Source organism: Pseudopipra pipra, chromosome 2, assembly GCF_036250125.1.
Source record: "Pseudopipra pipra isolate bDixPip1 chromosome 2, bDixPip1.hap1, whole genome shotgun sequence".
In the NCBI taxonomy this organism is placed as follows: domain Eukaryota; kingdom Metazoa; phylum Chordata; class Aves; order Passeriformes; family Pipridae; genus Pseudopipra; species Pseudopipra pipra.
In genome coordinates this window covers 23,783,011-23,809,418 of record NC_087550.1, presented here as the reverse complement: position 1 = coordinate 23,809,418, position 26,408 = coordinate 23,783,011, and the positions used below count along the sequence as shown (strand labels likewise).

Below are 26,408 nucleotides of genomic sequence, written 5' to 3'. Positions count from 1 at the left end.
TTTGTAATAGAGAAAGTACCCAGGATCATATGCTGTATAGGAAAAGACTTAACATGCTGTCATGAGTTCCTGTGGGCAAGTACTATGCTACCATCAGGCTGAGAGTTATGGCATTGTCTGGCTGCCCACAGCAGAGGGGTGAATAGCAGGCAGCCATCAGCACCCTGTGGCTGCAAGAGGGAGAGGAAGAGAGGGAGAAAGAGCTGCACTTCACAGCAATACTGAGAATTGCCCATGCCAGTGAGAGTTCATCCAGCACTGCTTTCTGTCCCAACATCTCATATCACAGACCAGGCTACTCTTCCTCATTATGGTTGGCCAAACTCAACTACAGCAGCCCCAGTCACTTGAAGAAGCAGCATAATTTCCTCTGGCTTCCAGGAGGCAGCTGCTTCCCTCACGCCCTCCCAGCTCAGGAGGACATGTATTCTTGTGTCTTAGGAATATCCCCCGAGTTTGAAAAACATCTCAGACCTTTGGCATCCTTATCTTCTCCCAGGCAGCTGGTATCAGGCACCCTGGATTTTTTTCTTATATTCCCTTGTTAAGGGATCAGCAATGGTCCACCACTTCATAAAGCATTTCCCTGCTGTTCCTTTGGTTTGTCTCCAAATGCAGCACCCGGGCACTTATTCAGTATTGCGATACGCAGCAGTCAGGGAACCTAACTCTGTTCATGCTGCTTTGGATAAGAGCAGAGTTTGACCCACTGCCTTTTGGGAATGGCCAGATCACTGCGCTGGAGAGAAATCCTGTGATGCTCTGTGAATCCTTCATGCTGAGCTCTCTCCTCCTTTTTTCCATTTCTGTCTTGACCTTTGCTGCTTGGCCAGCTGTCATGCTTAAAACAGCCCAAAGTGCTTTGTGGTTCTCACATGGGGATCTCCAGAGAGAGGCAACTTATGCCAGCTGCATTACCCAGGTTTTTCCTCATTCTGTTCTGCCTGGCCTGGGGAGCTATCCCTGGCTTGGGGAAGTGGAGGATCAGAAAGAACATCTCAAGTACATAAAAGCACAATGATCAGTACCTCTGTGCAGTTAAAAAAGCTGGTCCAGCCTTTCAATGCTTTGTTTATAGTGGCTCTAGCAGTAATGAAGTCATAAAAAGCTGGTATAATTGGCATGAGTGCTGGCCAGCTTAGTCCTGGAAAAAAGTGTTCATTCCTAGGAAAGAGTAATATCACTTCTACTGTCTTCAGCCTTTGACATTCAGTGGTAGGAAAGGGAACAGGGACTTAGGGAATGCCAAGGAAGCCTAGAGAAAAGTGTTTGCATTTAATTAAATATTTTGAGACAGCCAGAGCTTATGAGGGGTTGTCCAGTCCCACGAAACCAGGAATGTCAGGCTGATATGTGCTAGCAGGTAGTCCTAGGAATGAATGAAAGGGTTGGCATGAACATTCCAGGGAAAGATGGTATTTATTTCTGGGGGGAACAAGCAAAAGAGAAGGGAAGCATGAAGGTTTGGCTTCACAAGGGGAAACAGCAAAGGGATCATTTATTACTTACATGAAGGTTTCTAGGGAATTGTATGTAGAGGAGGAGTGGGATGAGAAGAAACAAACAAAAAACCAAAATGCCATGTGACTTCTGCAGCTTTATGAAGCAAAAACAGATCCTGAGCAGACTTCATGTATATTTGCAGTTTTATAGCTGTTAATGTGATTCCGGGGGGGGGAAGAGCGAGGGGGGGAGGGATGACAACCAAAAAATGACAACAACAACAACAATGAAAAAAACCCCACACAACAAAAAAAAAAAAAAAAAAGAGAAGAGTCTTAGCAGCAGTGACAATAAAGTAAATCACTTAAATGGGAGCAATTGTGTTCTCTAGTCTTCCTGCCCATCAGCTGGTTTGATATCCAGTGTTTGTAAAGGGAAAGATGTGATGATTTTGATGCTCCTCGTCTCAGGCTTTCCCAACACAAAACCCCTTGTGTCTCCTTCCAAGCCACCTTCATGTAAATCTCCAGCAACTCCATGGTTCCGTCAGATTTATACCTCTACAGCTAAGACTTAGTGGCCTCCTGTGCCCCTGTTCCCTCTTCCCAGTTGAGATGAGTATTTCAGGTACATAAAGCTACAGCTTCTAGACTGTTTTTTGTATAATACTGTTTCCAGCCAGCTTTACTCTGTTTGGGATTCTGCTAGAATTTCCAGAGGCTGTTTTGGCCAAGTAGAACTTGGTCAATGGGGAGAGAAAGAAAACAAAACACAAGACCTTTCCTGCACAGTCGTTTCACAAGAGGACAAAATTTAATTGCAAAGTGAATTGGGGAGATCAGAGCAGCAGTGGCTGCAGGCAGTGAGGGGGAAGTTCACTGCTAATAAATGAAACGTCCCTGATCCAAGGAGAGAAAATAATCAGCACAGCTATAGGACAAACTTGGGACATGACACCAGGCAGCAGCACCTGTCAAATTAATAACGCCCCTTTAATTTTGTCCAGCTATCCTATTAAGCCTTTTTCCTGTAGCTGAGTGCTATGAGCATGCTGACTCAGGAAAATAGGGAAGGGAGCTGGGACAAAGGAAGGAGCTCAGAGAGGAGGTTCACATGCATGCAGAGAATTTTGAGAATCTCCTTATTAACTTGTTGTGTGCCAGGAGATGCTACAGGCATTCAGCTAGCCTTGGAGCAGGTGCTGAAGGCTGGGACAGAGCCCTCTGTCAACAAACTCTGCAGTCCTGCTGCCTTGAGGGAAAGTGCTCCCCAGCTATTCCTGCTGTATTTATGCTGTCAAAAATCTTGGGTAGTTGCACTGCTCCTTGAGATGTCAGGAATGCCAATTGCTCTTCTGGAAGTCAGTTGTGGATAGGGAATCTGCGCTTCCTTCTTCCCAGTTCCCCATGGTGATGTACTGTACTCCTTATGCAGGAGAGACCCCCCATGCTCCCGTTTGTTCTAGAGAGCAGTGCAGTGCTTCCAGTCCTCTGCAAGCTCATGTACAGTTGGTCTGACATGCTTCTGGAGCAGTTCTAATGTTGGTGGAAGGCACTGTCCTCTAGACTGAGATCTCCAAAGGCTCTGGTCCTGGTCCGGAGAGACATGAGAGCATTCCCTGAGATACTGAGGGCTGAGACAGCCTTCCCCCGTGGTCTATGCCTACCTAGGTGGAACAAGAACATGCACATAGCAGTGCGTGATTTTTCCTGCCTTTCTACCCAAACCTCATTCTCCATTTTGTTATCCAGTGTGATAAGGCTCACAGCTCTGGCTTCAGATACCTGAGCAGGAGAAAGAAAGAACTGGAGTTTTTCTCAAGCTGCGAATAATGCAGCAGTAGCCTTGAGCACACCTGGTCTGTGAGTGGGGGGCTGTGGGGGCAGAGGTGGGAGGGCAGTGGTGGGAACAGACAGACAGACGCTGGGCACTGCAAGCGTAATTGCTGGCTTGCCTTTAGGTGAAAAGATTGCTGCTGCCATTCCCACTGGGGCCAATTTGCTGTTACTGCTCTTATCTCCGATGTTCATCAGGCTGCAGCTACAAACCTCCTTTGTCCAGGAAGTCATCTGAACCTCTCTCGCTTCCTCCTACCCTCTGCTGTCTGTCGACAGAAAAGGGGACAATATACATTTGCCTGTCAGGACATGGAGAGCTGTTCTGCTAAATTGGAAATCTAGCTTGAGAAGGAGAAGAAAATCTCAGCTACCAAAACTAGTGGTCCACTTACTGCAGCTGGGTGCCCTGTGGAGTGCCTGTGTGCCTGAAACCTGGCCTCTGGGGTTAGGTTCTGAATTTGTTATTGGATATTCTCTGTGTCTGTGTGTTAAAACTCTCGGTTCATAGCATCACACTTTTCATGTGCTAAAAGTACTTCTTCTCAGACTCTGTGACCCTGGGATCTAAGCCCAAAATTGAAAATATGAGGCCTCCTGACAAAAGCACTTACGTCCTTTGTGGTTTTTAGCAAGTCCCTTAAATTCTCTGGGCTCCATTGCTTCTCCTTTCTTCATCTCATCGACTTTAAAAAGGGAACTATTCAAACCTAGCTCAAATAATGTTATTTTAAGCATCCTGAACATAATTTTCTGAGGGGAAAAAATATATTTCAGGCTGAGTTGCCATGTTTTATTGAAGCTCAGTTGCAATTTTTTTTTAGTGAGGATTTAATATTTAATTTTGTCATTTTGCAAAGAACACCATACAGAATTAAAGCCACACTTCTGCAAGTGAACTAATACTTTAGATTGCTTATTTAGCTCTTAGATATCTAAAAAACAGGTTTCTTTTTTAACTTAACATTTGGCATTTTTTATGGTACAGACTAAACCACATAATTTCATTTTGCTTATTCCAATTAAAACTAGTGTACTGTCCACAGGCTCTAAGGTAAGTTTGTGAACAAAGCCTGAGAGATAGTCTCTGCCCTACAGAGTCTACAGTTAAAATGGACCTGATAAAAACAGAGTGGTACGAAAAAAGATTGCAACTCCCGGTGAGCTGAGGCACATGGAAGCTTGCCCAGAATAAGGGCAAATTAGTGGCAGGGCCTGGTTCTGAACTGCTGTAATCAGTAGAATATTCTATTTTTGATAACTTCCTTGTCTTCTCTGTCCCTTGACACCCCGTTCATTCAGAATTTTTTAGCATACATAAGCATACATTTTTTAGCGTACATACATTTTCAGCTTCTTTTTGCCCAGTTAAGTTTTAAAGACCTTAAATTAAGGAGTTGGAGTAGGCACAGGTGGACCACAGGTGATGTAAAGAAGGGACAGGCGAAATTACTTATTACTTTTCATTCCTGATAAGTTGTTCCATTTGGATTGCTCATTCTGCTTTGTTTTCCCTTAATTTTTTTTTTTTTTTTGAAAATACAAATACTAAATATAAGGGAACGCATCTGCTATAAGGGATAAGTTAGTCTGTCAAGTATTGTGGTCATGGAATGCAAAATTGCAAGGATTCACGGCTATGAAACAGTTAACACTTTAAAACACAGTCCTGTGACCTTCTGCATTTATAGCAAGGAGAGCAAATTCTGGCCAAGTTTTCAGGAGTGCAGGGGGGACACTCCAGCACTGGGTTACTTGGGGATTAAAATATCAAGCTCTTCTCTGGCTAACAGCAAGTGGTATAGATCAGTCTCAGATGAAGGGTTAGCCATGTTGTGGAATACTGTGAAATGAGCCTTGATTTAGTCAGGTTTTCATGTTGCAGTGAGATGTTGTGCAGGAGCTGCTGTATCGTCCTCTTTTACATTCAGATTTAGCAAGCTAAGGAATGCCTCTCCTGCTGTTTTCCAAATCTTTTGGGTGCTGCAGCAGAATGACTTGTGACATTGAATATGTATTGTTAGCAATGCTAAGAAGGGCCATTCTTCCACCACATGGTATTTTTTGGCTAAAACTTTACTCATCTACTATGTCATTTGTCTTGGTCCTAGGGATACTTCTTCAGCATTACTGTTAAGCATACTGAATCCAGGAATTTCAGTATTCTCCTTCCCCCTTCTTCACTGTGGTTAATTGTGCCTCAAATGAGGGAAACATTATCCTTGAAGCATTATTTAATTTATGTATTTTAACCATCTGTGAAAATAGATATGGGCTGATGTGCCATCCCCAGTACAGATGTCATCTAGATTGGGCCTTAGATGACATTTCCATCTAGTTAATAGGGTGCCTGGATGCTTTACCATTTATTCTTGTCTTGAGTTCAGACAACCCACAGTTTTACATTCTTCAGTCCTTTGAGAAATTTCACCCAAAGTTGCACATCCATTCTGTCTGAAAAGATGTGGGGGTCTCTTCAACTCCCATGATCTTCCCTTACCACAAGCTGATTTTTTTTTTCTTCAGTAGCAATAATCAATATGTTCCATTATTTTCTTTCTGCCCCTATGACTAATCCCTGTGTACCCCTTTATGTTTATCTGCCCTGATGGATGTTTGCAGCTCCTCCCAGTTGAGCATCATCCACCACTTTCATTAGTAAGCTATTCTTAAGCCTCATTAATGAAGATGTTAAATGAAAACAGACATCACATGGATTCCTACAGCACCTCACTTACACCTGCTTACAACTTTGCTCTTACATGCCCCTTGTCATTATCCCTTGTTTATGGTTCTTCAGGCAATTGCCAATCCATGACAGTGCTCCTAACCCAAGACAGATTGAATTAAATTTGCTAGCGGGAGTTCATGTGGTACTGTATTAAACATCGCATCCTCTGAATTCCCTTCAACCATGAATTTTAAAACCAGCCTAAAAATGATATCATAGGCCATGCATAGAACATAGTGGACCCTCACAAGTTACAGAGTTGGGGTTTGAGAATAGATAATAAATATTGTTAGCGTGATGAATCTGGAAATGTGCCTTGGCTCAGATCTCATCATCTCCAGAACTGACATTGCTTGTGTCATAATGTCAGGCCTGAGACACCTGATTTGGAAGTTTCATCTGTTTTACGAGCCACACTGTTTTTCCTCTTTGAATTAATAATTTAATTGCTGATATATGTGCTTAGCACTTATTCCTGCTCCAGAAGTGGATTCCAATGTCAGTGCTACAGTGCAGGGTGAGAATTGCACCAGTGAGGTTCCCATTCTGATCTCCTTCAGGGAAAAATCTCATTTTGGTACTAATTTTTCCCTGGTGATCAATTATTTCATCATTACTGTTTATTTATTTTCTATATATCCTACAATCTGCTGACTCTCCAAGGGCATGACTTTGGAGGAGTCCCAAGGAGAAGAGTAAACTTAAAGGGAGAGAAGAGGTAGTCAATATCCCCATGATCATTTCCTAAATGGTGCAAGCCAAAATGGAAGTGGTCAGGAAAATTCAGAAAGAAATTGTGAAAGTAGCGATCATAAGATGTGAGAGAAGTTCCTGTTGGAAGATCAGTTCTGTTGGTATCAAAGCATTTTGCAGGAGCATGGTGATGCAACAATTTTTTTTGGACAGATGAGTGTCACAACAAATCATTTTAACTTTCTAGTTTCATTTCACTAATGTCAAAATGTTTAACTGCAATGAGGCAAAAAGGTTTCATTTTGACTGTAGCATTACATTTAATTTTGTTTAGATTGGCATGTTAATTTTGATACCATATATTTATACCTAATGTTGCAAATTGTTATAAAGCAGTAAGAGAGAACCCCTCTTTCCATGCTTTTGAAATACAGACTTCAAACATTTGCACAGTTAAATTTTATTCAGTGACAGTGACATTCTCTCACTGGGGCAAATGTTGTACCCCACAGTGGCAAGAGGCAGCCTTCAAATTTTTCTACCAGCACTGTTTTCCTCTGAGCTCCATAGACTTCTGGAGTTCTCCAAGCCTTGTCACATATAATTAGCAGCTGTTGAGTGAATTGATCAGTTAATTTCCATCTCACACTCAGATGCATTTAATCCATTAGCTGATGATTTGCAGAGATTTTTTTTCTCCCGAATGTTTCCTCACCTGTGTTTTATCGATAGTTAAATGAATTGGGTCACCATTACTCACTGCTTCTCCAAGCCCTTTTTATTTGTTTGCCTCCCTCCAGACCACATCGTATTTTAACAAACACTTGGCATCTAGTAATTTAGATGTCATAATGAATGTCCCCTATTGAACAGTCTTTTCAAATGAAATTCAGTCATTCTTCCTGTCTGTAGCCTCTAGCATGATCCCATCACCGCCTTACAATACTTTTATCTGTTTCTCAGCTAAACACAGATAAAGGCAGGCCACCTTTGAGGTGTCCTGGGCTCCTCAGCAGTTCAGGATAGCAAGTTGGTCATGGTTGGTTTTAAAAGGCTTTTTGAGGAAGGGAATTTTTCAGTCTAATACTGTTTCCTCTGCAAGGTCTCATGTCTACAAATTAGATTTTCTAAAAATAAGCCTAGAATACAGGCCTGGTCTTTGCAAAAGCACAACCCTGGTCAAACTGCTGGGTGGGTGGCAAGTCTGAAATTCTAGGTTGTTCCATTTGTATTGTTATAGTAACCAAAAGGCTCAAGTAAGGCCCAGGCTACTGGTATGTATGCACACACACAGAGCTTGTCAATTCGTGATCAAAAGAACTGGAAAACAGAAGGCTCGGGAGAGGGAGGAAAAGAGAGGGTAAAGAGGGTTGGAACAACTGGCTCAGAACCACGCAATGGCAGAGTAAGAAGCTAGCCTTCCTTACCACCAGCCCGATGTCACACTGCTGAACCTCACAGCCACCTCCCTCAGCTTTGGTCCCATCTGTTCCCTTGGGCAAGTCACATTGCTTTCGATGTGCTTGGTGTTCCTTTCCTGTGACACTGGGATCATGACACCAGCCCTCCTCATGAACTGTTAAGGTGTGGCAGAGGAACCCGCATGCCCTAAGAAAGAGACTCTTTGGGAGTGGTCCTGATGTCAGTGCTTTCTTTGCCTCGTGGGTTGGAGTGGAAATCATTTAGCAGGTGTACCTTCCATACACATGTACCTCCTCAGCTGGACAGAGAGGCTGTCTGAAGGATTTTTTCCTGCTTGCTTCCTGACTTGGCGCTACCCAAAGCCCTGCTTAGCTAGCAAGCAACACAGCCCACTTACAGATGTGATCAGTGCCACCAGGGCCAATGCCCAGGTGCCAGGACACCACTGGTGGTGTAAGTGCTGTCCTACTCTGAGAGCCTGGCATTCAGGGATTTACATGTGCATCTCAATGACCTTCTGTTGTGGCAGGGACAGCGAGGCACTACAGAGGGTCAGTGGGGTGCCTTCACGAGCAAGGATGCCCATAATGGGTATGCGTGTGGTTAGAAGTGACTTCTTGTGGTGGGGCAGGATGTGTCTGGTAACCTTGCAAGGAGACAGGGACACTTAAAAGTACTGCAAGCCTCTACACATCAAAAGGTCCCCATGTGGCAAAAGGTCCCCATGTCTGCAGCTTCGTGTTTCTGCTCCTGTTGCTAAAGTGTCAATAATCAGCTCAATACCCCTAACAGAAGAAGACTATGAATCATGAGACATTTTCCTTTCTTCCCCTTAGTAAGTGAAAATCCATCAGATTGCCACAGTCTGTGACTCTCAGGAAGTATATGGACTTCAGGAAAACCAAACCTATTGTTAACAGATATATTCACTATATGGTGCATGTACCTTCCCCTGGAAGTTGCAAGGTGCCCTCAGAACAAGAGGGATTGGAAGCCACCAGTTTAGATCATTTAAACTAAGTTACACGAACACAAAGATCACAATTCCTGGAAGAGAAATGTCCACTTTACTTGAATGAGGGACATACTCGTGATTTCCCAGTAGGCCAAGCACAGCTTCCACTGTGCAAACAGTGAAGCAGATTAAAGCTGCCCTCAAATTTAATACAGCGCCACAGCCCGAGGGCACTACAGCTGATCTGATTTGGGCATAAGTCAGATCAGAATGGAGCTTGGCTCAGTGAGATCCCTGTTCTCATTTGATATTGAATTGAAGGTAGCCAGCAGAGCTGCACCACACAGCTCAGGGGACTCCGGTCAGGGCAGCTGTGTCACGGCTGCCTGGCAGCTGACAAAACACCAGCCAGAGGAGAGCTCTCCAAGAGGCTGGGAGTTTCAGGAGCAAATGGCAATATGTGCATGTATCAGTATGTATCTATCTATACATATGTACACTTTCTAAGTATGTTTATGTCTTGTATGTATGCACATACAAAGACACCCACATAAGATAGTTTTATGCCAGATATATTATTTCTCTGCATGGACTTGTCAGATGTTATCATGTGTATACATACTTCTACCCAAACTCTCCAAATATCCTGAACAGTTGTAAATCTTCAGTTTTTCACTCAAGCTGAAAAGACTGGCTTCTCCACTTGTGTAGCTGAGTCAGAATTTCTCCCTGATCAAAGGAAATACCAACAATACTTCTGTCTGAAGGAGGAATCTAGGTTTTTTCCTTTCTCCTTCCTTCCCACTTCTCTGTCCAAGCTCGGGGCATCAGTGGAGCATGCAGCAGCAGAGGCCATGAGAGGAATGAATCTCGGAGCAGGTGGTGTCCTTCTCTTTCTTGGTGCAATGCCTGGCGGTTGGTTGCGATCAGCTCATTGCAGGGAAGGGTCAGTGAACATGTCTTGTCACATAAATGTAAACATCTTTGGATGGCTACAAATGAGGTCACAGGGGGTCTGAGGTTGCTTTGGAAATCAGCTTCTGTGACTCTTAGTCCCTGTGGCAGATACGAGAATTTTTGTTGGGAGCTGAACATCTTCTGGGAGTACAGGGGTTGCAGAAGCTCCTGAGTGGGAAAAGATGAGTTGGAGGAAAGAAGGGAAGGGAGTAAAGAGGCAGACACATTTCTCAAACAATTGGGGCAGATACTGTTCAGTTTGGTAAGTTGTAATAGTAGGGGAGAAAAAGTATATTGGGTGAGGGCATCATACCATTGGTTTTCCCATTCCAACAGAGTTCACTGGAGTTCTGGGGGATGGCAGGAGCTTGTGAACTCCTCTTCTAAGACATGCAGGATCCTTTAAAAAGTTAGTGACAATCTCCTTAGCTGTGCAGGAAAGCATCTTGGAGCAGTGCCTCCCTGGTGCCGTCAGTCAAAGCTGCTCGCATCTCAGTGCCATGCTTCCAACTCAGTCAGCAGAGGATTTTGTCTCCCTCCTAGCTTTCCAGCACATCACCCCTCTATGCCAGAGCTGTGCTTTCCATTTGTACTTTCCTTCACGTTCCCTCAGTGCTGCAATGCTGGCTGTGCTCTACACCCTTTTTCTCCCCTCACAACAGGGGTATCTGGCTACTTGATCTCAATATCTTCCCTCAATTCCTCAAGGGATGTCCCAAGGCATGTAGTACTGTGCAAAGGCATGTGTCTGCCCTGTTTCCCTTGAACCCCAGTGAGTCTCTCCCCCGTTTTTCTCTTTCTTGAACCAGGCCTCTGTTTATCTCTTTGCTTTCTGCAGTGTGACTGGGTGGACAGCCTGAATCCAAAATGAGCTTCCCTGCCCAGCATGATGGGGAAGCACCTCTCCTTCCCCATTGTCACTACTTTGTTCCTGAGGTAACTAATAAATTGCTCTGAGTCTTTAAATGGGCTGTTATTTCTTCCTTCCATCAGCACTCTCTCACTCTTGACTCGCAGTGCAGCTTCAGCTTCAATGAATTTATTGGCATGACAAGGTACACAGGTGATGCCAAAGTTGACAACTTAATTCATCAAGTGCTACTGTCTTTTTTTCATTTGCACTCTGCTGTCGCTCTTTTTCTCTTTCTTCCTCCTCAGCATTCCTTTCTTTCTGTCTGTCTTTGTCTTTCAGTCTGTCTGTTTGTCTCTCCCTCTCTCCCTACTTCTCCCTCTAATAGCCTCCCCAGGTGATAGTTAGCTATCTCACACTCCAGACAGTCTGTCTCTCTTGACGAACGGAGCCATCAATCAGAGGGCTCACCAGAGAGGGAAAGGAATTGGTCTTTGCAGCATGTTGGTTGTTTTCTTGCCTTTGCAGCATGCATGGAGGCAAGGGTTGAGGGCAGCAGTTTTCAAACCAGCTTAGAGAGGCCACATTGGCTCAGAGGTTGGTTTGGGACTCCAGAAGAACGAGGTGTTGTGTTAGAGGGACAGAGAGGAAAGGAGTAAAGCCTATCAACCCCAAATGTGTACAGGCAGGTAGAAATATCATTTAAGAAGAAATCCAACATCTTGACAAAATCCCCCTAGAGGATAAAGTCTCTATTAAACAGAGTGGCAAATGATCTCTCCTTCTCACCCCCCCAGTCCCATAATCCTTTGTTGGCATGGCAATTGCCAAAGTGTATAAAGAAAGAGACAGATCCCTCAGGTATCTGTCAGCACTAGATACAATCTACCCAGGACAGTGTGTGTGTGGCATTTAATCCTCCATACATCAAGCGTATGCCCAGGATATAGTGTCACACTGTATTTGCGCTGCATCCCTTGTGCCTATTTGTCACAAGTGTCTGAGCCCAATCCAGTGGCAGGTTGATCCATAGTGTGATGCCATCTCGGCTATATCTCTGCTTTTCCTCAGGCTTTGGCAGAGTTTTCATCATTGTGTTCCGATGCAAAGTTTCTTTATATTTTTTATCACTCTTTGTACTTTAAGAAAATCGTTTTTTGCAGACTCCAGTATATCGTGACCATCAGAACGGAAAGTGTATGAATGTATCCTTATCATTCATCAGTATCCCTAACTATATTGATTACATTTCTATTCCTCTTCAGTTTGCACAATATTTTGTGAGTCTAGCTTTTTACACTGGGTTTATGAATCACAGGGCTGATTCTCTCCTTCTCTGCATTCCCTTTCTTGTAAAAGAGTATATTCTCTTTAGTTTATACCACCAGTAAAGGATCAGGCCTGTTTCCTGTGCCCATGAATAGGTCTGCCTTGGATTTGCCCTTTTTGCTGTGCCAAGGAACTTTGCAGCATGTTAATTCCTCATAAGGAACAGTCTGAGGCTTTGCAGATATTCTTCCCTTACTTCTCCTACTTGCCTGTTGGAGCTGTTGATGGTAAGGCACCATACCTCCTGTGACACCAGTCAGGTGTCAGTCTCAGGGGGATGCCACATATCTTGCACACAGTAGTTCCCTAAGAGTGACAGTGGGAACTGAGCCTTAGAAAGGTGGAGCACAAGTGTGTAGCAGAACAGCTGCTTTAACATGAAGTACCTGAGTGATTCCTTCAGGTTTTGGTAATGTTGCTTACCCTGCTAGCTGTGCTATTCCAAGTGCACAGATGTGGATGTGCTGCTACAGCAGAGAGACATGGCTTACGTTTTCCATCAGACTTAGTTTTTGATTCCCTATTGTGGTGGAAGTATTTGCAGTTTTTTGTTAGTGTTCTTTGTTGACAATCAGAGGAGGTATCTCATTCCTAATCTCCAGCTAGTAGCATTGGATTTCTGGGGTGATGAGCATTTGCTTGCAGAACCTTAGACAAAAGTTATCTGTAAAGCTGTTGTCCCACTCAACATAAAGGTGCTGGAAACCTTTCTGGATGTAACCTCATTGTCCTGGATGGACAATGTCTACCGTGTTCTTCTTGGTTTGTTACTTGTGATTCTGAAACTTACAAAATTTTGCTGCTTCTTTCTTGTAGGCACCTGCATTTATAGCTAACCCTGAGCATCTGACAGTCTGCCTCCTCCCAGCCTCTCAGAATAATTTGGGGGGGTAATCCAGCTCAGCTCTGGTGGAAATTGAGTACCTGAGGCTCTTGATCCTGCATTTCTCTTCAATCCTAGAATTTAATGTGTATTAGGAAGAGCATTGCCAGCAGATCAAGGGAGGTGATCCTGCCCCTCTACTCAGCCCTAGTGAGGACAGAAGTGCTGTGTCCGGTTCTGGGCTTCTCGGGACAAGAGAGACATGGAGCTCCTGTACCAGGCTCAGCGAAGGGCAACAAAGATGATTAAAGAGACTGTAGCATCTCTCTTAGGAGGAACAGGTGAGGGAGCTGGGCCTGTTCAGTCTCAAGAAGAGACAACTGAGAGGAGACCTCATCAATGTATACAAGTATCTGAAGGGAGGATACCAAGAGGATGGAGCCAGGCTCTACTTGGTGGTGCCAAGCAATAGGACAAGAGGCAACGGGCAGAAGCTGATACACAGGAAGTTCCATCTGAGTATAAGGAAGAACTTCTTTATTGTGCAGTTGACCCTGCACTGGAACAGACTGCCCAGAAAGGTTGTGGAGTCTCCCTCACTAGAGCTATTCAAGAACTGTCTGGATGCAATCCCATGTAGTGTACTCTAGGATGATACTTGAGCAGGGAGGTTGGACCAGGTAACCCACTGTGGTCTGTTTCAACGTGACCCATTCTCTGATTCTGTGACTCTCCCTCAGTTTGCTAACACTAGGAAATCAGAAAAAAAAATTGTCAGTTTTGAAGAGGACAGACTTGAACCCCCCTGGGGGAAGAAGACAGTGTTTTTGTGTGTCTTGGTAAAGCTGCAGGCCACATGGAATAAGCCTCATGCCTGGCAGTCTGGGAGAGATTCTCCTTTAATTGAAATGGCATCAATTCAATGTAATGTGTTTACAGAGCAAAGCTCTTGGAATTCATCCTTTTCCCCCTTTGAGGTTGTCTGCATGTATACAGCGCATCTTTACCACAGAGCAAAGCTTGGAAAGGGAAACAGTGGGAAACTTCCAAGACATCAAGGTGCTGCTGCACGTGGCTGAACCAAAACAGAGCACTCTCTTTTGGCGGGGAACTCTCTCCGACAGCAGAAATTCTCTTCCTCAGGAAACCTTGGCTGTCCGTTGGTTTGTGGGAATGAAATCACCACAATCACATCTCAGCTTTAGCCTGCTGCTTACTTTTTTCAAAGATACCTTTACTTCAGGAGTATTTTATTTGTTTTTTTCTCTTTTCTGCTTGATCAGACTTGTGTAGATGGGAATTTCCAACAAGAGGCATTCTTTGCCTTGAACTCTTTGGCTTTCCCTTCTGAGATGATGATAACACCCTGGCGTTTAGAAAGTAGGCTGCTGCAGCTATCACCAAGCTAACAAGTGGAGGTCTCACAGCTAGCATTTCATAACTGTGTGTGGTAGGGAAGGCCAACATCTGTGGATCCAGCAATAGTGACAAAGCAGGAATGTGCTGAGCAGCCCAAGCGAAAAAAATGTGAAGCTGCACTTTCAGTCTTTTTCACACTCAAAATTCGTGTGTTCTTAACAGATATCTGTCCTGGGCCATAAGTTGGAAATTTACAGATGAAGGACAGTGTACAGTACTTTACTGTCTTCTCCAAATCCGTGCACTTAACAGAAGAATAAATTTTATCTAAAGCATGAAGGATGGGATACCATCTAGAGGGAACCACACAAGCTTGAGAAGTGAGCCTATGGGAATCTCCTGTGATTTAACAAGACCAAGTGCAAGGTGCTGCACCTTGAGTGGGGGTCGGGGCAACCCTCAGTATCAATAGAGGCTGGGGGAGGAACAGATCGAGAGCAGTCCTGCCGAGAAGGAGTGTGGGGTGCTAGTAGGTGAGAGGCTGGACACAATCCAGCAATGTGTGCTCACAGCCCAGAAAGCCAAACGTGTCCAAGGCTGCTTCAAGAGCAGTGTGGTCAGCAGATGGAAAGAGGTGATTCTGCCCCTCCACTCTGGTGAGACCCCACCTGGAGTGCTGCATCCAGCTCTGGGGTCCTCAGCACAGACAGGACATAGACCTGTTGGAGCGACTCCAGAAGAGGGCCACCAAGGTGATTAAAGGGATGGAGCACCTCTCCTATGAGGAAAGGCTAAGAGAATTGGGATTGTTCAGCCTGGAGAAGAGAAGGCTTCAAGGTGACCTAATTTTGGCCTTCCAGTACCTGAAGGGATCCTCCAAGAAAGATGGAGAGAGACTATTTACAGGAGTATGTAGTGACAGGACAAGGAGGAATGGCTTCAAACTGAAAGAGGGTAGGTGTAGATTAGATATTAGAAGGAAATTCTTCACTGTGAGGGGGGTGAGGCACTGGAAAAAGTTGCTCAGAGAAGTTGTGGCTGCCCCATCCCTGGAAGTGTTCAAGGCCAGGTTGGATGGAGCTCTGAGCAACCTGGTCTAGTGAAAGGTGTCCCTGCCCACAGGAGGGAAATTGGAACTAAATGATTTAATATCCCTTCCAACCCAAGACATTTTATGATTTTATGTAAAGGTCCTAGTATGGGTATATTATGCTTGTTCTTTATACTTTTGACTGGAAGCAAACTCAGTATTTTCAAAGTGCTATGCTAGCTTTCTGCTCCCCCAGAAGCCTGAAAGCAATCCTGAAAGGTGGTTACAGCAAGCTCTCCCATTCCATTTTGCTCGTTTCAATGTGTAAGGAAGGAAAGCCTGCTAATAAAAGATATTTTACATGTACCACATGCATTTTATTTGAGTGAGAGGCTTGTCACTAAGAAGCTGTCTCAGTTGAAACTGCGCCAGATCCTTGGGTATGTGGTATGCACAAGACACTTAGGAGAGTTTGCCACCCTATGGTTTATCAAAGATGCTGTGGGATAAACCATGGGCAGCCAAAGGAATCTGAGAACAGCATTTGGAGAGAGATGCTTTTTCTTTTCAGCCTGTATGTGGATGTCTGTCAGGTGGCTCATGAAGGCTGTTCTGTTGGTTGTACTGTCTGTCCCTAATGAGCTGAACATAAGCACCAGCATAAGATCCGAAAACAAACAAACAAAAAACCAAACATTTTGGCTCTGTTTCTCCAGTATGTAAAGCTATGATGGACAACCTCATCTTCATCCAGAGTGGGGTGTTAGCTGACATTAACTTCCCTGCTTGCCTAATCAGGAAAATCTCAGTCATCTTCCTAAACCTTCTCTGTACCTGGAATTTCATAGGCTTTTCTCTGTTCTTTTTTCTCATACATGGCCTGTGCTCCCTAGTCTACTTCCCAAAGTAAGAGTTAACAGGCAGAAGCCAAGGACAGCTGGGACTCAGTTAAAAACCCATAATCTTACTTTTTTTCTCTCAACTGGCTTATAAAGCATCCCTGTTATGGCTGCAGCATTTCCTTGAAGCCATACCCATTCTGGCTCTATAAGAATTTGTCGAAAGGCCATTAACATCAGAGGAGGAGCTCCCTGGGCTCTGAATCAAGCCCTAGAAAGGCTGCATATTAGGACTCAGCTGCATGCCATATACATCCAACATGCTTAATGCTTCTGTGGAAAAGTTCTTCTTAAAAAATTCTCAGAGATGTCTTTGGAAGACCTGCACACGAAGGACAACTTTTCTCACAGAATTTCTCTTCCAGAATGGCTGATTATATATGCAGAAGAAAAGATTTTGTATTGTTACAGTCCTGTAAATAAATACTTCCCAGATTTAAAAAGAACAGTTTAAGGGAATATATAAATACACTTGAAACAAAGACCAAAAGCTGTGTACATCTATAGTCCCTAAAGTGTTTGGGATTAGGTTGCATTCCAAGGGTAATCCCTGGGGATTAGAATGGCAAGCATTTCTGTTGTTGTTTACACGTCCTGTGAGGAAGGCTGTGTTTTCACAGCAGGCTTCTTTAGGAGAGTTAGTTTTACAAGAAACACAAACAGCAGATAAGTGTCATAAATTTGCCATGTTAATATAAAAGAAAAAGAAGTTTTGTAGCAAAGAACCTCATATCCAGATGTGCAAATCTGGTGATAAGGGGACCACATAATTGAGAACCTGCTCTCCTGGGCTGCATCAGGATCTGCAAATGTGGGTTCTGTAACCTTGTGCTTGGTGAGGGAACACCAAAAAGCCAAGTGTATGTGGAATGCTATCAGCATTGGGCCAAGGCTGGCGTAAAATATCCAAGCTCAAAAATACTGGACTTGAGTGTCAGGGTCTTTTTCGGCCAGATAAGGGAAATGCAAGAGTTCTTAAAATCTTTTGGGGCCAGTTTTGTACAAAAGGGGTTCTCTCTTTTTGGGCTAAGAACAAAGGAAGATCCATCATCCTTGACAGGGGATGCCTTGCAGCCAATCAGAATAAAAGAAAAGCCCCTTTTTAGAGAAAAGAAACCTTTTTAGGTAAAAATGAATATATTAAACTTATCTGAAAAAGGGGGGGATTTTGTAAAACTATAAAATGAATGAGATATAAAGCCAATGGGTCTTTTCTCCCCGAAAACTCAGTGGGGGAAGGACCCAGCACGCCAAATAAATTCTTTTTTGTTTCTTTGTTCCCTGAGTTTATGCCGTCTTTCTAAAATTAAAAGAGGGGTTTTTCCCACGCTGGGGCTCAAGCTTGAAGCTGTAGCTGCTTTAGAATGAAAGCCTGGCATCCAAGTTTAAAGTAGAGGTACTGGGCTAGGAGCAGAAGTGAGACTGCTTTTAATCTTGTCCCACATTGTCACCTTGAGTGCACCTTCAGTGCACTGAGAAACAAGATTGGCTTGAGACTTAAGGTACTCTTTTCCATCCATTTCTCCCTCAGTCCTGAAGGTAAATACTTTCTCTTCTGAAAATTTCATGGAGAGAAATTTTAAAAAAGTAGAGTCAGTGGAAATGACTGTAAGCAACTGAGCTCAGTTCTGTGCTGACTTTTCTAGCAGCTCAGGAATGGGACAGTCCAACAGGTTTGCACTCTGTGCTGCTCTCTGCTAAGAAAGAATGTTCTGGTAGTGCTTCCCATGCAATGTTATGCAGAAAAATAGTCCAGACACTTAACTATATATTGGATGCGACACAGCTGTCCTTTGGACAAAATGTTTTGGCTTGTAAGCTCTTCCTCTCAGGTGTGGTGAGCTCTGATGTGCTACCCAGCTCAGCAAAGGGGGATCGCTTTCCACAAGGCTTTGATTTACAGCATCCCGTCTGCTTCTCTGCTCCCAGTCAGTGCAATATGTGCAGTCCCCATCTGGATTTTAAATAATTTCCTGCCTGGCGTCTCAGTGGGTGAGGCTCAACTGCGCAGTCGGGGAAGCTCATCAAGATGCAAGGCCCAAGGTAGCAGTCCCTGTGACTCCTTCTGCCCGGCCTCTCTTGGCATCAGCAGTGGTGCTGGATGGAGATCAGCCACGATGCTGCAGAGCGGTGAGGGAGCACACTGTGGTTTGGGAACTGCAGATCTCTTTAAGTGGTTTCCCTGCTCTGGCTGTGATAGACTCTTCCCTAAGGACCACGTGATAAGGCACTCCCTTTCAGACAATAAAAAGAAGCACTTTTTACACCTTGTAAAAACACTATATGTATTTGGGGTGGGTTTTTGTTCCCAGGGGATTAAAGAACAAAACCAAGCCTTCAGCATTTGCCTCTACTTCACAGAAGCGTTAATGCCGCGAGGCATTGGCAGGGTGAAACCAAGCCTAGAAAAGCGGAAGGTCAGAAGGCTGTTTCAGAGTCCACTCTCTTTAATGTAAAGTTCAACAACTTCAGTCTCTGCCCTCTCGCCCTGGTGACAGCTTCATCTCCCTCTGGCTGAGACTGCAGCGTGAATCAGACCGTAAAAAAACACATCTTGGGTCTCATGTCGCATTTCTTCTGCAAAACGCTTTCAGAAACATTAGCATGCCGCATCCCATAGGGTGTCTGGATTTTACTTTCCAGTCCTCAGCTTGCTCCCTTTGCGGACTTTAGCTTCAACAAGCTGTTTCTTGTTACAGCCCTAAAGAGCTGTGATTAGCCTGCTGTACACATAAGAGGGAAATTAAACCATTTAGTTGTGTTTAGCAGCTCAGCCCCGTCTTCAGGTCCTCTCTTCCCAACTAAACGCTGTAACTAAACAATGACTAATGAGGCCAATTTGCTGTCAATTAATTGCCCCAGGAAAGGACCCCTAATTGTGGTGAGCAAGGTGGCTGCTTCAGAGCATTCAAGGGGCATATGATGGGCAGCGTCCCCCCTACCTCTGCCTTGGGGCTTATTAGCGTCTTTGCATTTGTTGCAAAGTGCTGTTAATTGGGAGCTGGGGACAAGGAAATGAGAACTCTCGAGGCTAATTGATAGGCACCTGCGGAGGGCTTTAGTGGCTGCAAAGTTCCTTTGACTTTTGAGTGAAGTCCTGATGTTTTCTTTTTTTGCCCTGAGAGCCAGGGGCTCCTGTGTATTTTTGGATGTGAGTCTTAATTTTCTCCAACAGATGGGGGTCCTACTTGCCAATAGAGAGGAAGGAAATAGGCTGGAGGAAGCAACTAATGAGGATATATGGAAGGGATTGCAGTGACTTTTTCCATTTGTATCCAAGGTGCCCTTCTTGGGACAAGCAGAGCACTTAAATGAAGCTTATGGGCTTTCTTAGGAAATTTCAATACTGTTTGCATCTGTGTCTTGGAGGTATCAAATAGCTTTTGCTGTATCATAGGTCTGTTGAGTGGGAATAAGAAATGTGTTTTTTAAAATGTATTTTGTGATTTACTGACAAAATACTTGGCTGTTAAGCAGTCTTGTAATTTCAGATTGGGGAGTAGATGCTCCACTGTAGAAGGCTGCACTTAAGGGTCTTATGCAAAGTTCTGTTTGCCCACAGGGAACAGTCGGAATATCTGACTGTTAATTTCTTGTGTGTGCATTACAGGGCTCGAGGTGTCTTCCAACTAGATCTCCTCTGTTTCCATTTTTTTATTCTACCATACCTGATTTGAGTTCCTCGTCCTGTGCTTCCTGCCCTTGTCTCTCAAACCAGTCCTCCTCCTGTACTAAGATCTTGCGTGTAGCATCATGAAACTGGAGTGCCATCAGTGCAGGAGCCAGAAACTGCTGCCGGGGGCCTTTAAGTACCCCTTGCATATAAGTACCTCTTGTGCAAAGCAGTGGTTCCTATTCAACCCACTTTGTGCCTGTGCTGTGCTTAAATGTTTTGATCAAAAGGCAAGTATTTGAACTCTTTGGGAGCTGTGGCATGACCAGTTCCAGTGTAAACTAAATTAGGAAAAGGGGTGTAGCACTACTCCTTGCCTCCTTCCATAGCCTTGAATTATAATGTTGATCCAGCCTGCCCCACACCTTCCCAGGTAAATATCTCAGGGGGAGTTTTGAGCTGTGAAGGGCTTTGGTCATAAAAGGCAAGGATAACAACAGCAGATGTTTGCGTATTCTCTTGTTTGTGGTTTCCTTGCTGCCTCCCGTATGCAGCCCCTGGTCTGTAATAACTGCTATAGTGGGTATTTTTGTGGAAACAAATCACTTGCTTTCATCTGGAGAGCAACAGTGATTGTGCTGGGGAAGCATGCTCTATTTTTCATGTCTCAGTCTTTCTTATTATTTAAATTAATGTGAGTTGCAGTTGTCAGGAAGTGAAGGATTGACGGCAATTAACTAGAACAGGCTCGGTGCAAGCTGTTTCTGCAGAAGCCTGTCCTACCTAGCTCCCTCACTGCATCTTGCTTGGGACTTGAATTCCCACACTGGTTCTCACCTTGCACCCCTCCTGCCCTGCAGCCTTCCCAGCCCAGAGCACCCTACAGTATTTCTGCCCTTGTGTCACTCCTGCCTTGTAGCTCTCCTGCTCTTCCAGTCCAAGCTTCTTATGGCAAACGCCACTTGTTACTTTGGGGCTTGTTATTTACTGTCAGTGACGTGGAAGATGAGATGCTGACCTGGCATTAGCTTTATCCTATAGATGTGAAATGTAGAAGAAACAAATACATGAGTTTCAAGCCATTTTTCTCAGCATTCATTTCCTTCTTGTCAGAATCAGTCCCTGGTGTGGGTGGAGCATTCTGTCTCTCTGGGGATGAAGCAGTGCTTGCTTTCATGTCTGTCTCTGCTCCCCTCATCATCCAGGGGGATCCTAAGCACAGTGTAATGGATACCCCATACTATATTTACACAGAAAGGGAGGAAAAAATCCGGCAATTTCATCTTTTTCAGCAGTACCAGAAAAAGTACTGGCATTCATTTCCCATGGTCTTTGGAGCCAGAGGGGTCCAGCGGCAGCCTGGTCTCTCCTGGAGGAAAAAGTCAGAATATAAAAATGCCTAGAAGCACTGTTTAGCAGTAGTACTTGTCCTGTTGTGGGCCTGCAACCAGTGGTTTTGCCTCTGCTAATGGTTCAGAGAGGCCAGACACAGAAGAGTGTTGCAGTTGAGGGTCAACAGGAGATGGCTGGGCAAAAGGAGGCTCTGATGCCCAGAAGATCCTGGCCCCAGGAGATGTCATTCTCAGCAATTCTTCTTCCAGCAGTCTAGAACCTGTGAAAACATAACACAACCCACATATGGGAAAAAATAATAAGGTCAAAGCCTCTCATTTAAGGCTGTCCTAAAAAGGTGTGTGCAAAGTAATGACAAGTGCCAAGGAGGTAATACTAACTGTTGCTGGTGCTGACAGTTTTGGCATTTTAACATGCTGGCTTGACACCCTGAAAATTAAAAGTCTCTGACTTTTTATCTGAGTGAAATTATTGTCCACTGGCTTTGGAGTCTAAGCAGATGAAGCCAAACCGGGTTTTAAATTTACAGGGAAATTATTTCTTGCCCTATTCCCCCTTCTCTCAGCCTTTCCATGCCCTCTGACCAAGGTGTCAGCTGAAAGGAACCAGCCATTATATTCCTAACAGAATTTCAGCCTTGGATGCCCTTTCCTCCCTTGTCTGAAAAAGTGGCAAGCAAGATATGACCATCTGGACATATGCTCCTCCCCTTGGGCATTTGGTAGGCGTGGTCAGATCTGTATTTGCTGAGTTTACTTGATCCTGCGTGAACTAAAATGTCTTGATGGCTTTGGGAAGTGGCAGGTTACACATGTCCTAACTGCAGCTCTGCTGCTGCCCTGTGGTGGCTTTTGCTGCTCTCTCCTCAACCTTGGCTGGCATTGCACCATTCTGCTAGGACTTCACACTGGCTTACAGCTCCATCTGGTAATGCTGATTGAGCTTAGTCCTTCTTGGTTTGCTGCACAGCTTTTTTTTCCTGATGCAAATCTTAACCCTTTGAGGTTATGATAATATTCCCAAACTGTGGTCTAGCCACTGGTTTTACTCCTGTGTTCTGCTTGCCTGTGTTTGCCGGTGACCCATGTGTCCCTATTGTGCTGGCCCTCAACTGATTCCTCACTGCCCTCTGCACTCTCACTTCTCCGCAGGTTCTGGCAATCCTTCCTCAGTGTGCTTGGCTTAAATCATTCCTTGTCGGGATGAGTGAAAGTGTCAGCAAGTACATGCCTGCCTCACTTCTTTTCCATAGGTCCTCTTTCTCCAAGGGAGTCCCATGGTCATAGATGCTAAAGTGTTTTCCATGGGTCTGGGGCCTACAGAGAGGGACTAGTGAGCTGTGGGTTGTAAACAATATTCCTATGAATCCAGCAACACAGCTGGAAGTAGTGAGTTGCTCTCTTCAGGCTTCATTTCCTTTTCCCCACCTAGCTTATAGGCTTTGCCTCAAAAGGACCATCAGGCACTCCTGCCAGGGAGGGGGAAGGGGAGGCTGTTGTCTGTTTACTCCGTGGTAAGCAAAGCAGAAAATGATGTTGTTTCATTCCTCGCTACACACAAATTTGGAAGCTGAAAATATATTTTAAAAAAAATTAGAAGATTCCTTTTTAGTCAAACTCCCTCACTACCTCTGCAGTTTGAAGCATGGAAGAAAGACATGGATATGGGAGAGGAGAGACTACAACAGCTGACATACTCCACACCTGGATGTGTTCAGGTCCCTGCATGGTCACTCTGGTCCTGTGACACAAACTCAGCTAGCCTGGAAGGTCTTTAGGGATCCTGAATGCCCAAGCAATGGCTGGTCTAGTGAATTTTAGAGACCCTACTGTGCTTTTGGTGCTGTGCTGTGTGAGGTGCAGTCATCCAGAAGCTACCTACTGCAGGTAGCCCATGGGGCATCTCTATTGGCTGAAAGATGTCACAGAAACTTTCCTGCTGTTGCCACTGTAGAAAATCCCATTAGCTATGGTGCACATCCTTGCTTCTCATGCCACTGCACAGTCTCTACAGGAAGAAGCTTATGGACTCTCTAGTTCAGTTCCCAGTGAGCATTTGGTTATGTGAACAGAAGAGCAGTGTGCTGGCTAGCAGCATGGGTCCTATCTGCCCATGGGAGGTAGCAGTAACTACTGCACCCTCTGAGTCAGTGCCTTGAGGCCTTGCATTCTGCAGGAGGATGTAGAACTCTGTCTGGGACTGTTTGGAGTGTAAAAATGAGCTGGGATGGTGCTTGGAGCCTCCTGGCTCCTTCCATGCAGCCTTGGGACAGGCAGGCACATTCTTAGAGGTTGTTTTATGAAGACCTCCTAACCTGTTCAAACACAAAGCATTGCAGTTACAGCAAAAGGCCATTTCGAACTGCAGAACTTGAAACAGCGGTACATACTGTTCTGGTGTGATTTCAGAAACCCAGGTAGTAATGAGGAGTGCAACCTGTGACAGGGCTCTGCTTAATAGATAGGTAGTTTAATAAGCCAGAAAGGCTGCCTTCCATAATTCTTCATCTAACAACGTCCAACTTTCTTTTGTCTTCACAGTTCCACCAAAGATCTCCAATATCTCCTCAGACATCACCGTGAATGAGGGCAGCAACGTGACCCTGGTTTGCCTGGCAAATGGGCGTCCTGAGCCTGTCATCACCTGGAGGCACCTCACCCCAACAGGTAAGAGATCCAACTGGACTTGACTGTGCTGATGATTTGTGAACTGTTCAGTAGTTTCCTTCTCTTCCAGCATCAAAAGAAAATTTCAGTAGCAATACAGGCAGCTGTAGAAAAGTGGCAAGAATCTTAAATGCACTTCATAACTTGTTTTGAGTTGTGATTTCCCAGGCACAATAAACAGGTTTTCCAAGTGAACAAATGAAATTACTTCAGTAGATGCTCTACAGAACTGGACCTGTAATTCTATTTAGCTTTGGTCTTCATTGAGTTGTCCCAGTCTCTACTGCTGGTAATGCACAGCACAGTGGTGGAGAAAAAATGCTCCTGGTGCCAGACCGAGGGGAAAGGATTTCTGTTGAGATACTACATAAAAGAGTTTGCTTCCTACTGATTTGCCTTAAAAGAGAGAGACAAACAGTGGCACAGATGATTTCATATTACGCTGCACTTTGGCAGACAGTTGTCTTGTGTCTTGTGAGGTGAGTAAAGAAGGCATTTGATCCTCAAGGTGAGTGAAGAGCAGGATGGAGACAGAATAAAGGAGAACTCATCATCTTTGTTCTGCTATCTAACTGTGCCTTCCATGCTCAAGGACGTAACAAGCTTGGAAGGAGAATATCCTTTCAGTAGTCAGACTCTGTGGGGTTAGCAGCTTGGGTTGCAAGGAAACCTCACCCCCTGAAGATTTATCAGTAGGATGAGAACAAGAGGTGGGTTTCTCTTCCTCTGTTTCATGTACTTTGGGGAGAGAACTCTTTAACTGATTTCTTTTGCTGTCAGATATTCTTTCATCTGAAATGCATGGGGAAAGCATTGATTAGCTCTATGTGAATGGTATCCTGTGATACTCCCATATATTGTAAAGGGTTAAAGAGGATTTGAGGTAGGCAGAGTACAAACATTCTGCATGTGCTACAGATAGTCAAGTATCTACTGCAGTTCAGCAGCCAGAAAAGAGGAGAGTGTTTCAGAAAGAAGGTCTGAGAGAGAAAGGTAGAATGACACGTTGGAAGAGAGCTTAATCCTAGGGCTGCATCCGGAACCCCTCGGATTTGGAACTTGTGGTTCAGGTTGGGGTTACTCAGATTTCCTGTCTTGTCCCTTCAGCCAACCCAAAGTCCTTCTGGCGTTTCATGCATATGAAAGGCAGATATGCAGTTTGTATTTCTGGCCCATTTCTTGCAATGTCAAAAGAAGGAAGATGGGGAAAGAATGCCTGGAAGAGGTGGAAGGAGCAGAGCCGATGAGAGGAACACTACTCCTCTGTGTTCCATCACTACCTGACTTTCCTCTTCTGCTTTTTTCAGCATTAAGCATGATGGTGCCATTTGCATTTATAGGAAAATGGATCCTATTTTTTTCATCTTTAAATATGTATATAGAGCCTTCTACCTCTGTTATTTCTGTTCCTAAGTTTTATTTCAGATCAAATCTTTCATCTTACTTCTGCATCAGTCTTTCAGTTCTCTATCTCTTTCTGTATTCAAGTAGAAGATATTCCCTAGCTATTCTATGAGCACAGCCTAATATTGTCTGAGTTAAGGGTGTTCCAAGAATGCTAGTTTAAATCTTCGTGAAAACTAAGACCTGGTACACATGAGATACATTGTTCAAAGCAGTAAGAAGATTCTTGTCCTGACTCATCACTTTGGCTGTTGGTGCTTTGTGATTTTTTTTTCAATTGTACCACCTACTCCATTGTATCAGATACAGACTTCTTTTCTCCTTTTTATATAAGTCTCCTCAGAACAAATCTTCATTTTGGCTATCCTGTCTGGTGAGCAACAGAACTGGAGAACCCCATCCCCACTTTAACTCCAGAGTCAGATTGCCTGGATTTGTTGTTCAGTTTTCCAGCATGTCCCTTCACATTTTTTCTCCCATACTGTGTGTTTCAGAGCCTCCTTCAGCACCATTTCACTGACTTCCTTCCAACCTCTCCTCAGTCTTCCTCCCTACAGTGAAGCCTGCCAAGCACCCCCTTTGTAATGACCTAGGGGTTACAGTGAAGGGCAGGCAGTCCTCAGTCTGTCACCTCACTGTCTCACTGATTGTTGTTCTCTCTCTTTTTCCCCACCTGAACCCATGTGCTACCTTTTACAGATACAGAGGAACTACTTTCAGGCAGACATCAGGTCTTTGAGCAGCATGTAGCCCAGTGAGACATTTGTCCCAAAATGGGCGAGTGAAGGCCTTCTTTAAAGTGTTTTCCTTGAGGTTGACAATTAATATAAATTCCATATCTATTCCAGAGCTGCTGCAGTTGGAAATGCATCTTATCTTGGAATCTCCCTTTTCCAAAACTGCAAGGCATTTTGGCTCCGTTTATGCAAGTTTTGAAGAAGACATCTGCTATGCATCAAAGAGCTATTTTAGATCATTGTAAAGGTTTTTTAAAATATATCTCTCTCTGATTTTTTTCATGGTTAAACTCGTGACTGCAGAACTGG

At 44.3% G+C, this 26,408-nt stretch overlaps 1 protein-coding gene and 1 long non-coding RNA gene across 8 annotated transcripts in view; one reads left to right on the top strand and one right to left on the bottom strand.

The window, feature by feature from the left end:
- LSAMP (limbic system associated membrane protein) overlaps positions 1–26,408 on the top strand; it is a 1,003,852-nt gene that overhangs the window by 865,703 nt on the left and 111,741 nt on the right. For all 7 annotated transcript variants that reach the window (XM_064644403.1, XM_064644400.1, XM_064644401.1 and 4 more), the window contains one exon: positions 23,833–23,958. In XM_064644403.1, the coding sequence (XP_064500473.1) occupies positions 23,833–23,958 (126 nt within the window). The remainder of the gene's footprint in view (positions 1–23,832; positions 23,959–26,408) is intronic.
- LOC135409196 (uncharacterized) overlaps positions 7,147–26,408 on the bottom strand; it is a 35,282-nt gene continuing 16,020 nt past the window's right edge. The window contains exon 3 of the long non-coding RNA XR_010428087.1: positions 7,147–21,551. This is a non-coding gene — a long non-coding RNA (uncharacterized LOC135409196). The remainder of the gene's footprint in view (positions 21,552–26,408) is intronic.